The sequence below is a fragment of the Prionailurus bengalensis genome, chromosome A1 (genome assembly GCF_016509475.1).
Source record: "Prionailurus bengalensis isolate Pbe53 chromosome A1, Fcat_Pben_1.1_paternal_pri, whole genome shotgun sequence".
Taxonomy (NCBI): domain Eukaryota; kingdom Metazoa; phylum Chordata; class Mammalia; order Carnivora; family Felidae; genus Prionailurus; species Prionailurus bengalensis.
The window spans coordinates 197,749,330-197,764,710 of NC_057343.1; the positions used below are offsets into that span (position 1 = coordinate 197,749,330).

The window sequence follows — 15,381 nt, forward strand, 5'->3', positions numbered from 1 at the left end:
ACTTTCAAGAATTAACTCTAGAACCTTGTTACTTAGAAATAAGAAGGAAAATACTACAGGAATCAATTAAAAGGAGTAAAAGCAATTGACTCCAGGAAAGAAAGGGGCAGAGGAATGCTATTTTTCTGAAGAAATATAGCAACACAATTTGACTCTTTGTAAAAATAAACAAATAAACAAATAAACAAACAAATAATTAAGCAACATAAAGGGAGTTCTACAACCAGGCTGCCTAGATCAAAATCCCACCTCTGCCATTCGGTAGCCATGTAACTATGGAGAAGTTTAAGATGCTTGATCTCTCCGAGCCTCAGTCTTTCCATTTGCAAAATGGGAATGGCAATAGTACCCATCACATAAAGGTTCTACAGGAACCAGAGGAATCAGTGAATGTAAAGGGCACAGCTGGGGAGTGTCCTGTAAATAGAAGTTTCTTGCTTCTATCATGAAGCTCTCCCAGACCAACCTAACTTTCCTTCTGGCTAAGCCAGAGCTGCCTGGCCACTCTGGAGACCCCTCCCTTTGTGCTACTGACTGTCTGCTTGACCTCGGGCATGTCTCTTCTGCCAGGATCCTTGGGAGGTGGTTTCAGAAGGGCCTTAAACTTAGCCAGCTCCCCCAGGCTCAGACTGGCCCTGTCCTAGACTCCAACCCCTCCCCCTGGGGGTCATGGCTTTGTTTTCTTCTAAAGACCCAAGATTTCCAAACTCTGTGGTTGCCTTGCCTAGCTAAAAGGGGAAGAAGGGGATCAGCCCAAGGAGGAGGAGGAGGAAGAGGAAAACAAGAGAAACAGCCAGTACAGCAGAGAGGAACGTATGCCCAGTGGTCCTGGTCACTACGGAGCTAGCGCTGAGACTCCAGGGCCTTGCCCACCCCTCTGCCCTGCATCATCCTGCTGCCTCCCCACTGAGGCCATGGGCCCAAGGGCTCTGCTGGTCCTGCTGGTGGCCACAGCTTGGCATGGTAAGACCAGGGACTCTGGGGGTTGGGGGGGGGCAGAAATGAGTGACACAGGCGGCCCCTGTGCAAGGACTCTGTAAACCCCTGCTCCTCACGGGTGTCCCCACTCTGTGCCTGCATCTCTCCCAGCCTGGACTACAGGTTTGCAGGTATCTGCTTTGGAAAGGCAGCGGAGGAAAAGAGGGTATGGGGGGGGGGGGGGTGGAACCAGCCCAGCTAGGGCTGTGGATCCATTCCAGCTAAGATGTTGGCTCACCATGTGTCCTGAACAAGCCCCTGATGCTCTCAGGGCTGCTGTGTCCTCATCTATCCAATGGCAGGTGTTCGGGGCAGTGGTGAACTAGACTAAAACAATGCTTTTCAAACTTTGCTATGCATACAGATTACCTGGGGATCTTGTCACAATGCACATCCTGACTCAGTGGGTCCCAGGTACAATGTGAGATTCTGCACTTCTAACAAGCTCCTAGGAGAGGCCAAAGCTGCTGGTCCAGACCAATGCCTAGTAGGGAGGCCCTAGAGAGCTCCTGAGGCTCTGCCAATTCTGCCAGCCCATGAGCCGTGGAGAGTAGGCAGGACCCAACTTGGAAAGACCAGAGAGGGGAGGGTCATTCCTCCAGAGGCTTGGGGAAGGGGCTGGAAGGAGAGATAAGAGGTTACCCTCTCTGGCCCAGGGCTCATGTGAGGTGAATTTAGGAGGAGATGAGAGGAGGGCCTGGGGGGGGGGGGAGGGCAGTGAGGGACTCCCTGGCCAGAACCCTCCCAGACATAGGCTGCTACCTTGCCTCCAACTCGCTGGTAGAGCCGCACTGGTAAGAATCTCCTTCCCAGGAGGGTGCCTAACTGGAGGTGAGGGACTGGCGGCCTGGCTTGTAGCTACAGTTCTATTTGATCACATGCTTATTTGGAGGTATCTTGGGCCAGGATAGGGCTGGAGTAGGGTGGGAAGGCAGCATCAGCTCTGGCCTCCTCACAGTTCTGGGGCTGCAGGATCCTGGGGAGGAGGTATGTCTAGTCCCTGATGAGGAGATGGCCCACCCCACTGAAGGTCTTTTTCTGGCCCAACGTCTCTGGGCTTGAGTGTGTCTGGTTGTTTTTGTTTTTTTAATTGAGATGTAATTTACTTGCAGTAGAATGTACAGATTCTTAAATATACAGCCTGATGAGGTTTGACAAACATATACGTTTCTGTACCCACCATCCCAATTAAGATAAAACTATTCCCCTCTCTCTAGAAAGTTCTATGGGTTTTATTTCACTGCCTGTCCTGTCTTCATGCCCAGAATTTTCCCGTGGAACCCTGTTGGGGGTGGGGAGGTTGTCCAGCCTCCAGACCCAGAAGAAGGAAAAGATGGGAGGCAGCAAGCTGGAAGCCTCAGCTTTTAGCCCAACAGACCAGTCATGAGTGAGTGGCGGGTGAGGGCTGCTGTGAGGGAGTCAAGGGCCAGGCTCTGAACACCCTAGAGATGGTTAGAGGCTCCTTAAGATCCCGGTCTGATGAGGGGGTTACGTCCCAGGTCTTGGAGTGCCATGTGTGTGTGGGTTGAGGGAGAGGAGTGGAGGTTGGGGGACACCCTAGGAGCTGAGATGAGAGACAGGCACAGAAGGGGACCTTGGTCAGTGTCTGCCAAGCCCCAGCCCCCAGCCCAAGGAGGACTGGCCTGAGCAGGCTCTCCCCACTGGCCAAGCCAGCAGGGGGAAGTTAGGGGCAGAAGTTGAGGGTGTCAGCCTTGCTCTGCATGAATATCCGGGACAACAGGACAAGACAAAACAGGACACATTTCTCTGACCACATTTCCAGGAAGCCGAGACAGCCACTAGAGAGACAGGGCAGGGGAGGGGAAGGGAGAAGGTGCTTGTGAGACCAAATGGGTGCAGAAGGGGACCACAGCAAGAATCACAGAATCCGAGATCACCGATGGTACGGTCACAGACTGTGACCTTTAAAGGTTCAAAACTTTAGATATTAGAGTGTCAGGACCAGAAGGGGGGTTAGAAATGTCTCCACTGAAGCAGTAGTCCAGGCCACCAGCAGTTGACTGAGACAAGGACTGCGTATTACCTCATCAAATCCTCCCAAGACCTCAGAGGTGGAAACGGACTAATCCCATTGGATGGAACAGTAGCTGAGGGTCAGAGAGGATAAGTAACCTACCCAGCATCAGGGAGAACCAAGTTTCAGACCAAGGGGGTGTGACCCCATAGTCCAAGCTCTCACCTGCAGTAAAACCCCGGGGTGGGGGTCGCCGCACTGCTGTGGCTGTAATGGGGCAGCACCAGCTCTGTTGGGATTTGGGGACAGCCTGCCAGAAATGGCACCTGCCCCTCTCTCTGGTGGTCACACGGCCCAGGAGGGATAAAAACCCCCAGGTGTCGAGCGGGCTTGGCAGAATTCACCAGTTCGCTCAATTCTTCATGCTGATCAGAGCCTCAGGCAGAGAGGCAACCTGCGCCTCTGATGGGTATAAAATCAAAACAGAACTTGAGTCATCCTGAAATAATTTGACAGGGAAGATCTTTCCAATTCTGAAGTCTGTGGTGGGGATGGGGTGGAAATAACCATTTGAGGGACTTTCGTGCAGGACAGTGAGACACCCTGAATTCAGCCAATTCCCTGGGGGGAGGAGTGTCCCTGTCCCTGTCCCTGTCACTAGAGTAGAGGGGTCAGATTCATCGGGAGCACCCAGCTGGTCAGTGGGAGAGCCAGGCCCTGCAACCCAGAATGTTCCAGTGTGCGGCAGGCGGCACTCCCTCTCTTGGGGGTCTCGCCCCTGGAGAGGGGACAGTAGCCAGGAGGGCCAGGAAACAGAAGTGAGAGCGTCCGTGGGGGGAAGGGCTGCAGGCTGAGCGGAAACCGGGGGCCGGGCTGGACGCCAGCAATGTGCTTCCGCCCACACAGGCTCAGGGGCGCCTGGCAGCCCCCCCAAGGCCTTGAATCAGCTCTCACTTCCCTCCTTTGCCCCTATTTTCAGCCCTGGAAAAATGCTGACACTGCAGAGGCAGCGGGCCTTCTTCCCGGAGGGCCTGATATGGGCTGCAAGTTCTCTTTTCTCCTTCAAGCAAATTTTCCTTAAAAGAGATTGGCTTCCTAGTAAACAGAGCAGTGCTGGGGTGCTGGGCTGGACTGCTGACCAATCCTTACTATTTATTTGGTGACAGGTGAGGTCCCAAAGGCTTTCCATGCATTTAAACCTCCCGGCATCCCAATAAATGGGTACAAATTATTGCCTCCATTTTATAGGTGAGGCAATTGAGGCACAGAGCCTCTGAACCATCCCCCTGTGCTGCAGACCAGATGTCCAATGGTGGGAGCGGGCATGACAGAAGACTCTCAGAACCCTTCTAACAACTGCTGGGCTGAGATCCTATGACCCTTTTCTTCTTTCCCATATAGATTAAGTCGGAGGACTTTGCCATGAACATTCCATCCATTTGTCTTTTCCTTTGCTTGTTTGAGTCCCCTGCTTGGGGCCAGGTCCTGGGCTTGGCACAAGGGACACGGCTCGCTTTGTCCATGGGGCTGAAGGGGTCAACCCCTGGGGAGGCTGGGAAGACTGAGGCAGGAGTCTGGGGGAGACCCCGTGGGACAGCAGGTGACTAGAAGCTGAGAAAGCTCCCAGTCTCCGTTTCTCAGAGGAGGGGGCTGCTGGACATCAAGCCATCCCCAAGCAGGTTTGAGGTGGGGGTGGGGGGGGGGTGCTGAGCACATGACAGAGGAGACAGGGACTTGTGTAAGGTGATTCCAAATCACAGCTGAATGCCAGCACTCGCACCACCCCTGCCAGGGCACTCCCCATCTCAGAGGCCAGGATCATCAGACCAGGAAGTGTCTCCTCAGGCCTCACTTCTGTCTATTTGCCACCCCCCAACCCCAGCTCAAGGGGTCCCAGTGATACAGCCCAGCGGCCCTGAGCTGGTCGTGGAGCCAGGCACAACAGTGACCCTGCGATGTGTGGGCAACGGCAGCGTGGAATGGGACGGCCCCATCTCCCCGCACTGGAACCTGGACCTCGATCCCCCCAGCAGCATCCTGACCACGAATAATGCCACCTTCCAAAACACGGGGACTTATCACTGCACTGAGCCTGGAAACCCCCAGGGGGGCAATGCCACCATCCACCTCTATGTCAAAGGTGAGGGCTCTGAGCCCACCCCCAAGAGGCCTGGCCCAACAGGTCCCACTGGGAATGGGTGGGAGGGCTGGGCCCTAATATTCACAGCTGTAAAAAGCCAGTTCCACATGTACTGAGTGCCTGCCATTAACAAAAACCTGTGCAGTCCTTCCAGTTTGATGTAGTCCTCATAATAACTCTGTGAGGTAGGCTCCATGATTACAGCCATTTTCCAGAGGCTGGTGGGGTTGAGTCATTTGCCCACAGTCGCACAGCATCAAGTAATAGGGCTGAACCTGGCTCCAGTGTCCCCACTCTAAAGCACCGGCTGAGCTTCTCTGGTATTGTATGACCTCAGGCAAACGATCAGCTTCTCTGAGCCTCCCTGTCCCCAGGGTTCAGGGACCACTGGGCCTGTGGAGGGAGGACAGTTGTAACCCTGTATCCCCTCTGCCCCAGACCCTGCTCGGCCTTGGAAGGTGCTGGCCCAGGAAGTGACGGTGTTGGAAGGTCAGGATGCGTTGCTGCCCTGCCTGCTTACTGACCCAGCGTTGGAGGCAGGCGTCTCGCTGGTGCGGGTGCGTGGCCGGCCCGTCTTGCGCCAAACCAACTATTCCTTCTCGCCCTGGCATGGCTTCACCATCCACAAGGCCAAGTTCATTGAGAATCACGTCTACCAATGCAGTGCGCGAGTAGACGGCAGGGCGGTGACATCGATGGGCATCTGGCTTAAAGTGCAGAAAGGTGCGTGGGGCCGGGAGGGCCAGAGAGCCGGCAGATGTACGAGCTGCGGCAGGGCCTGGGCCTGATGGAGAGTAACGGGGTGCCCCCTTCTTGGGCTTCTTCCTTCCAATTGTACCATGGTCGCCCATAGGGCACCTGCTGGGAAGTGACCTCAGCTCATGAGACATGCTATGCAGATGGTCTCACAAGGTGATGGAGGAGAGGGCGTGTGTGGGAGGGGAGGCTCTCTGAGAGGGTGCCATTTTATTCGAGCTGAACTATGAATGATGGGGAGCAGGTGGCTGTGCGAAGCTGTGCCTCGGCAGAGGAAACAGCAGGTACAAAGCCATGAAGTGGGAACAGGCCCTGAATGTTCCAGGAACAGAAGGAGGGCCCAAAGCGGCCCCACACCCTCAGACATGGATTTCCCACTCGGTGCCGGCCTGGTGCCAGGTGCTGGGCACACGCAGGAAGGGTGGGGAGCTGAGTGCTGGGGAGGTGGGCGTGGGCACACAGGAAGGCTCTGACTGTGGGGGTGACAGTGGTGTGGTGAAATTTCACTCCTTTCTCCCTTGCCCTGGCTAGGCTGATGGACTGGATTCTGGTTTCTGGAACGATTGGTGTGAGTAACAGGCTCGACACCTGGGCTTGAGACAGGAATCAGGTCCCTGCAATGAGGGCCAGGGTAAGAGTGGCATGGTTGGCCCAATGCCCTGGGGTTTTAAGGCCATGAAACCTGTTCAGTAAGTAGCAGGACCCCACTATGTGGACAGAGGAAGTCCTTAGGTCTCTTTCCCCGCACTCCATCTGGCAGGGCCCTGGAGCCCTGGTGACCTTGGATGAGTCCCTTAGTGTCTCTGGACCTTGCGAAACTGGATTAGATCTTCTTCCAATGACAGCAATGGCCATGAACTTTAATTCAACACCTGCTCTATATCAGGCACTGTCCTGGCCGCTGGGGATGTCGCCTTTGGGGATTTGACATCTTTCCAGGAGAAACAGACTAGAGAGCAAATAACGTTTCAACTGGGATGAACAAGAAACCAAGCTGGAGAAAGCTGGATGTGTGTGGGGTGGGGTGAAGCAAATTCAGCTGACTGGTCTCAGACGGCTTCTCTGAGCAAAAGATCTGAAGGAAGAGAGCAGCCACCCACTCGCAGCGTTGAAGGGAAAGCTCCGGGAGGGCGGGCGAGTGTACAGTGTGTGAGGTGGGAAGGCCGGTGCGGCTGCAGGGTGGTGAGCACCAGGTGGCAGGCGCTCAGCGGTCAGTAATGGGCCTGGGTTTGTATCCCGAGAGTAGTGGGAAGCCGCCCGATACTGGCCCAGGACACAGACGTGATGCAATCTACATTCTTAAGAGCTCACTTGGGCTGCCGTGAGGCATCTGGGTTGTACAGGGGTCAGAGGGGGAGTGGGGGCCTTCCAAGTGGCTGTTGCAGGAATTCAAAGCAGAAAATGGGGTGACACTGGGGAGAGGTGAGGTGATGAAGGGAAGTGGGCTTCAGAGAGTCTGTACAAAAGACAGGATTTGCTGTCTGGGTCCTCAAGTCTGACCCTCCACGCCCAGGATTTGGGATGGGAGCATGGTGGGGGCCCCAGCCGGTAGCCTGGCCCTGAGCAGAGCAACGGCTCAGGCCTGGGTGTTCATGGGTTGCTTCCCTTGGCCTCAGACATCTCCGGGCCTGCAACCTTGACGCTGGAGCCTACAGAGCTGGTGCGGATTCAAGGAGAGGCTGCCCAGATCGTGTGCTCAGCCAGCAACATTGATGTTAACTTTGACGTCTCCCTCCGTCATGGAGACACCAAGGTCAGTCCCTGGGGAGACAGCAGGTTGAAGTGTGCCCACCCTGCCAGCACACCAGGCCTAGCAGGACCCAGCCCAGCCTCGCTGGGAGCTGGCTCTCTAGCCTGAGGGCATGGGCCAGGCCCAGAGAGGGGAGTGCACCCGTTGCTCGTCAACAGCTGATTCAGGACCAGGATTCAGGCTCATGTCATTGAATCTTGTAGGTGAAGGGAGGTGGTACTCTACCCCCTTGACCCATGACCTTTGCCCCAGCCTGTTGACAAGAGTCAGAGGTCAGTTCATTTCTGACTTAGCAAGGGGTTCCTAGGCCACCTTGAAGCCCAGGAATATAAAGGTGAGAGGGAAGCAGAGGGAGTAAAAGGGAATGGTTTGGGGCTGCATCTAAGAGCCCCTTCCTGTCCCACTGTGCCTATGTTGTGCCAAGCACAACTCTACCCCCATTTACGTGTAATCGTTCATTGTTCTTCACTACAACCCTAGGAGCAGGGGCCAGTGTTAGTGCCATTTTACAGATGAAGAAACTGAGGCTCAGAGTTCAGTCCCTTGCCCAAGAAAAGGCAGATAGTAATCTTTAAAGGCTGAGGATTTGAACCTAGAGTTTTCTAATCCCTCAACAACCCTGGTATAGCATTTCCATTCCTTCTGGCTACAGCTCACAATCTCTCAACAATCCGACTTCCATGACAACCGTTACCAAAAAGTCCTGACCCTCAACCTCGATCACGTGAGCTTCCAAGATGCTGGCAACTACTCCTGCACGGCCACCAACGCCTGGGGCAACCACTCCGCCTCCATGGTCTTCCGGGTGGTAGGTGAGCATTAGGGTGATGGGGGAGGGTTGACGGGCATCCTGAGGTGAGGGGGTGTATAAGGGGATTGGGAAGGAGGGGACTGATGGTGGAGAATAAGGAGACGCTGTTAAGAACACCTGCGCTAGGGGCGCCTGGGTGGCGCAGTCGGTTAAGCGTCCGACTTCAGCCAGGTCACGATCTCGCGGTCCGTGAGTTCGAGCCCCGCAGTCGGGCTCTGGGCTGATGGCTCAGAGCCTGGAGCCTGTTTCCGATTCTGTGTCTCCCTCTCTCTCTGCCCCTCCCCCATTCATGCTCTGTCTCTCTCTGTCCCAAAAATAAATAAACGTTGAAAAAAAAAAAAAAGAACACCTGCGCTAGATTTCCCTTATCTTGGGCCTGGCTAAGAAGCCACACCTCTGGAATCCTTCCGAGATCCTCCCCCAGAATCCCTTGCTTCCTCCCTGGAGCTCCTACAGTGCATTACTGCATTTTGTTTTGTGATCAGTGTCCAGGAGGGACCTACTTCGCGGCTCACTCCCTCATTCATTCCTTCATGCCTGCAACACTCACGTCAGATGGACACAGGAGCAGACAATGCTCACCCAGTGTGATCAGGCAGGAAGTACGGGGTGTCCTGGGAACACCAAGGGGGTCCCCCAATCCTGGCTTGGACAGTGTGGCCTAAGCTAGGCCCAAAAGAATGGAGGTAGGTTAGCTAGGTAGAAGGGTGGGAAAGGAAGAGGAACCACACCGCGTATGTCAGGCCCAAAGGTAAAGGGAGCGGAGGGCATTTCAGGCATCAAAAGAAGTTGACAATGGCAGGGATGTGGAGGCGTGTGACAAGTGGCCAAGGAGGCGCAGAGATGGAGGCGGTATCCAGCCAGTAAAATGGGCGGGAAGTCATTGAGAGCTTTAGAGGAGAATGGCGGGATCAGGCTGCGTGATGGGGTGCTTCGTGGCGGCCGGGAGCCCACACTCCCAGGCAGCACTCCAAGCTGACCCTGCTAACGACCAGCAGCTTGCTCCACTGCAAAATGGGATACTAACGGTATGAGCAGGAACTGTCTCAGAGGTTTGTTGTGAGAATTAAGTGAATCTGTAGATATACCCTGGCACAGAGTAAATGCTGCCTAAGTGTGCACAGGAGATGTTATCTGAGAAGGCCAGTCTGACGCCTTTGCACTGGATGGGAGATCAGAGGCTGGAGAAGCAAAGGTCAAGACAGGCTGAGTCATTTGGGTCTGGCCATGACTCGTGTATTAAACGAGGGGTGGAAGGGAGAAAAGCATGACAGTCACCACCATGATGGCACCTGCACTAGGCTAGATGCACAGTAGACGCGACCTCTGCTGTGGGCCCCACTCTGTGCTGGGAGCTGTGGGGGGTAAAGGAGGAGAGGAGCACAAAGAATTGTTCCCCAGTTAAGAGTTCTAATCCTATGTGTTTTCTAGTGCATGTCTATAGTAGTCACTCAATAAACGTTTGTGTCCATGAACACTTCTGGTCAGACAGTGTTCTGGATGCTGAGGATATAGCTGCAAAGACACAGAGACCCCTGCCCACATGAAGTTTGTGCTTTAGTTGGGAAAAGACAGCAATGAGCAAAATAAATCCTGAAAACCAAATCAATTCTATAGGGTTGCTATTTAAAATCGGGTGGTCACCCCCTCTCTCTCTGCCCCCCCCCCCACTCGTGCTCTCTCAAAAATGAATAAACGTGAAAAATAATAATAAAAAAAGGGGCACCTGGGCAGCTCAGTCGGTTAAGTGTCTGGCTTCGGCTCAGGTCATGATCTCACAGTTTGTGGGTTTGAGCCCCGTGTCGGGCTCTGTGCTGACAGCTCGGAGCCTGGAGACTGCTTTGGATTCTGTGTCTCCCTCTGTCTCTTCCTCTCCCCCACTCATGCTCTATCTCTGTCTCTCAAAAATGAATAAACGTTAAAAAAGAATTTTAAATCGGGTAGTCATCAAGGAAGGTCTCACTGGGAAGCTGACACTTGAGCAATGACTTGAAGTTGGGGAAGGGGTAAGCCAGGCAGATATCCTGCAGAACAGAGCTCCGGGCAGATGGCAAGCACTGTCCTTAAGACAGGACTGTGCTCACCACGCGCAAGGCACAGTTCAGCCGGTGTGGCTGGCACAGAGTTCGGGAGGAAGAGTGGCACAAGGTGAAGTCAAAGAGGGAGGGGGCAAGGTGGCAGATTCCACAGGGCTCGGCTCGGTAAGCCAATGTAAGGACTTGGGCTTTTCCCCTTGAGAAAGATGGGGTGCCCATTGGTGGGTTTGAGTAAAGGAATGTGACACGTACTCTCACCCACTTTGTTGAGGGTGGAAATGGAGGGGGGTGGGCAGTTAGGAGGCTACTGCAGTCGCCGAAGCTAGAGGTTACGGTGGCTTGTTAAGGGTGGTGCTGAAGGAGGTGAGAGATTGGATGCTAGATGGATAGATAGACGTTCTCTGTCGGAGAGAGAAGACGAAAGCCTCACCCAGGAAGCTCACAGATTAGTTGGATAGAAAAGATGACCAGCCGAAGGGAGAAGCAGATGCGCAAAGTAGTGTTGATGTGGTACGTCATGAATGTGTCGTCTAGAAGGGTGGCAGGAGTCCAGAGGAGGGAGAGCTCCCTGTGGCCTGGAGTGGTGGGTGGAGACCCCCTGATGGGGAGGAGTCTTGAAGGATGAGAAGGATCTAAATAGAAAAAAGGAAGAGGACAGTGTTCCTGGTGGAGAAAGTGGCTTGAACAAAACCTCCAAGCTTGGCTGAAATGGCTGCGGTGTGGTGTGTTCATGGGATGTTAGGAGACCCAGATGGGTGGGGTGGAGCATTGTGTGTGTGTGTGTGTGTGTGTGTGTGTGTGTGTGTGTAGGAAGAGGGGAGACAGCTAGATGGGCCTGAGGAGGAGAATTGATTGAAGAGAGCCTTAAACGCATATCTGTATAGTGGAGGTGATGGGGACCCACAGGGGCTTTGGAACAGGTACATCACAGGGTAGAAGAGTGAATATTAGATTTCACGGAGCTGAGTAAGGAGAGGAGCCCCTGTATATCATCTAGTCCAGAGCTTTTTGCAAAGTCTTAAGAAAGCATTTCAGGGGCTTCCATTAGAGGCATGGAGAAGCTGAGTACATGGGGATTCTTGCCATAGCTCCTCTGCCTGAGATTCAACCACGGCAACTTGATTTTAATTCACACAAGATTTAATTAGAAGAAACTAGGCAGGACTCTTTCAGGCACAGGTAACAGAAACCAACTTAAGCTGGCCTAATCACAGGGGGATTTTCATCAGCCTTATAGCTAAAAAGCCCATGGATATGAGCTTCGGGTAAATTGGATCTAGTTGCTTCTAGTTGTTTCTCAACTCTCAGTTGTACATTTTTCTTGTGGGACCCCTAGCAGCATCAGGCTTGACAACCCGAGTGGAATTAGGGCTTCTCCTTTCTCAGAGCTCTAACAAAAATCATGGAAATAAGTGTCATGGACCCATGGGCACAAGTGCCTACCCCAAACCACTCACAGGTGTAAAGGGGGCATCACCTTGACTGGCTGGCCTGAGTCACATACTCGCTTAGAGCTGGATGTGGAAGCCTCGCTGCCTGAACTATTACCAGGAGAAGGGGAAATAGGTGAGGGCATCTGAAAAAAACAGCAGATTTTTATGTTTTTGCTACTGAAAAAGTTTCAAAAAGTTACAACAACACAAATATACTCAATTTCTTTGTTATACAGATAAGGAGGCAGAGGTAGCAAGGAGAATCAAAATTTGTCCAGGTTCTCCCAGGGACTCAGTGAAGAGAAGAGTTTGGGCTTCTATGGGGCAGTGGTAAGAAGGAAGATGTCAGAGGGAAAGTTTTGGTTAGAGGTGAGGGCTGTGTGCCTGGCACATAGTAGGCACTCAGGAAGGGTCCAGCTGAATGGCTGAATGAATGGGTAGATCACCAGTGAACAAACCAACTGAGACATCTTCCCACTAATGCCAGATCTTTATGTGTTACGCTTTCCAGAGAGTGCCTACTTGAACTTGACCTCTGAGCAGAGTCTCCTCCAGGAGGTGACTGTGGGTGAGAAGGTTGATCTCCAAGTCAAGGTGGAGGCCTACCCAGGCCTAGAAAGTTTTAACTGGACCTATCTGGGACCCTTCTCTGACTACCAGGACAAGCTCGATTTTGTCACCGTCAAGGACACATACAGGTACCACCTATCAGCTCCCATCTGGAGAGCCCCACATCCAGAAGGGGAGTGCTTCCACCAGGAGGCAGGACACTGACTGGGTCACGTCTCAACCTTGCTGGTGACCTTGAGTAAACCCCTTCCCCTTTCTCTGTCTCACTTTCCCTGATCTTAGAACCTCGATATCAATCATCTGTGTTTGAGATTGAAATCAAATTGGCTTGCCCCTCTGTCCCACATCCTTAGGAGATCCAATGCCCTCCTCAAGAGCTCTACCATTTCTTGGGGGTGTGCACTCTCCTGCTCACTCAAGAACTCTTAATCTCATTCTCTTCTTTTGCGGCCGATCCAAATACAGAAGACCACTGCTCCATGATTTCTACTAAACACACTCGTAATAAGGACTGCACAGGGACTCTGCCACATACATGGGTTTGGGGGGTAGAGAGAATTCACATCACATGATCACGTATACATCAAAAGTTCTTGAAAGGCCTGTGGTGGCCCGCTTCTGAGAATTTCTCACTAGCTATTCTTGTCCACAGGCTCAAAACTCTTCTCACAAAGTGCCATCTCACTGTATCTCCTCTTTTCTCCCATCTCTCCACTTCCAGACTCTTGCTTCTCCTGCAAACACAACATGTTAGAAGTCCCTTTTTCCTGTCTCCTTACGTCCTCAGGGTGTTACTTTCCCATCCAAAGTGGCCTCACCAGCGTAGACTTCTACACAAGAGAGTCTCCTCCACGGGAGAAACACCATGGCACGTGTTAAAACGATAGTTGCTTCACCCGCTTCTATTTGAACGAGAGTCCAGCATCCAAGGACAGCAAGCGTGCGCTGTGCATGCAATGCATGCAACCGCTTCCCCTCCCACACTCTTGATAGATATCTCTAATTCTAATCCATTTTTGAACTCTTTCCCTCAGGGTCCAAATGCAGCCTCGGAGTCCTTCTTGACACAGTCCCAAACAGTGTTTTCATTATAACTGACTCAGGCAAGGCAATGTTTTTACCATCCCCTGGGGCAGATAATCCTTCAGCCGTCTTCCAACTCCAGAACTCTCTGGGGTTCTCTTTCTAGCTGCTAAAGCCCAGACCTCATTAAATCCTGGACTCCTGCTTTCCAGTGGTCAGAATCAGCACAGAACGAAATGTTCAACAGAACAAAAATGTTTCCTTGTCCTCATTTTTCTCTTCTCAGTTTCCTTCTCACCCATTCTGGTCAGGATTTCGAGCCTCCCCTTGTCTGAAGCAGAAGTTCTGAATCTGGAACCTACAGACCCCTGGGAGGGGGACAGTCCAGGGACAGGTGAAACATTGGTCCATAAGCAGCAGGGACATTGTGGAAAGAAACCATGGAGCTCCCCCAAAATGCAGTAGCGTGGGGCCATCCAGCACAGGGCAGATAACCCGGGGCACCAAACAGCCACCAAACTTAGCTCATGTGATGGATGTGTTCATAACGGTGACTTTGAGTCCGGCAAAAAGAAGGTAAATTCTTTCAGCTTACCAAGCAGATGAGTGCAGGGGTTCTGGACACCAAAGTTCTGGCTGGAAGAGATTGCCCTTTGCATACCATGGGTTTTAGTCTAGTAGGATTTATAATTAGATGCTATAATGTATTTTTAAACAACTTATTTATTACCTAAATTATGCACGTCCGTTACGGACAAATGCCAAAATAGGGCTTAAGAAAAGAAAAAAACAAAAAATTACCTGGAATCAGCTGAGGATAACTGACATTTTTCCCATTTGCTTCCAGGTCTTTTCTGCAGCAAAAGGCACCATTAAACTGCGTACCTACAATGAGTCGGGCTCTGTGTCAAGCACCCTGAATATATGTCCCTTTAATCCTCAGGCCAAATCTGTGCATTAATTACCATCAGTGTTGCCCTCACAGAAAAGGAGACAGAAGGTCAGAGAGGGCGAGTACTTGTCTAAGATCACACAGCTAAGAAATGATAGCCCCAGGACTTGAGCCCTGGTTGCTGTAGCCCCATGGCTACATCCTGCCTCTCGTCCCTCTCACGGTCCCTCCTGGCAGGGCTGGTGCTTTAGAGATAGCAGCTAATGTGCCTTCCAGGGTCGGCACCTCACAGACATCATTTCTACTAAACCTCAGAACAAAACCACTTCATAAACGAGAGAAGAAATTAAGGGAATTGGATTGGTTTTCCCATGTCTCAATGGCACTCAGCCTGGGGACCTGGCTTAGCCAAGGCCTTTGTGCCCTGGACGCTTTACCAAAAATAAAACAAAGCCCTTTAGGGAAGTTGTCTGAGCCCACTGTCCTGCAGGGGCCATACCAGGACTGGGGTTCACGCCAGACGGCCTGCCCCTTTCGTGCAGGTACACCTCGACCCTCTCCCTGCCTCGCCTGAAGCGCTCAGAGGCCGGTCGCTACTCCTTCTTGGCCCGAAACGCTGGAGGCCAGAATGCCCTGACCTTTGAGCTCACCCTGCGATGTGAGTGATGGAGCGAGGGCTGGGCACTAAGGTCCCTGGGGCTTGCAGGTGGGGGTGATGGAGGGATAGCAGCTCAGTGCAGGGTGGTCACACAGGGGAGTTAGGGCCTCTGGGGCTGATCCCTCCCTCTACCGCTCCTCTCTTTCTCCTCAGACCCCCCGGAGGTAAGGGTCACGATGACCCTCATCAATGGCTCTGACACACTACTCTGTGAAGCCTCCGGGTACCCCCAGCCCAGTGTGACGTGGGTGCAGTGCAGGAGCCACACCGATAGGTAAGTGGCTCTGCTTACCTTCTTCACCCCGGGCTGCGGAGCCAAGGGGGGCTGGGCATCCCAAAGCTCTAAGCCACACTCTGCT

General features: G+C 52.8%; 1 protein-coding gene across 1 annotated transcript in view; it reads left to right on the forward strand.

Moving 5' to 3' along the window:
* The first annotated feature begins 745 nt into the window (after positions 1-745).
* The window catches only part of CSF1R (colony stimulating factor 1 receptor), a 29,652-nt gene continuing 15,016 nt past the window's right edge, over positions 746-15,381 (forward strand). Inside the window, exons 1-8 of the mRNA XM_043598161.1 lie at positions 746-963; positions 4,836-5,093; positions 5,532-5,816; positions 7,466-7,602; positions 8,252-8,411; positions 12,391-12,577; positions 14,907-15,022; positions 15,176-15,296. Coding sequence (XP_043454096.1) covers positions 816-963; positions 4,836-5,093; positions 5,532-5,816; positions 7,466-7,602; positions 8,252-8,411; positions 12,391-12,577; positions 14,907-15,022; positions 15,176-15,296 — 1,412 coding nt within the window. The 5' untranslated portion in view covers positions 746-815. The remainder of the gene's footprint in view (positions 964-4,835; positions 5,094-5,531; positions 5,817-7,465; positions 7,603-8,251; positions 8,412-12,390; positions 12,578-14,906; positions 15,023-15,175; positions 15,297-15,381) is intronic.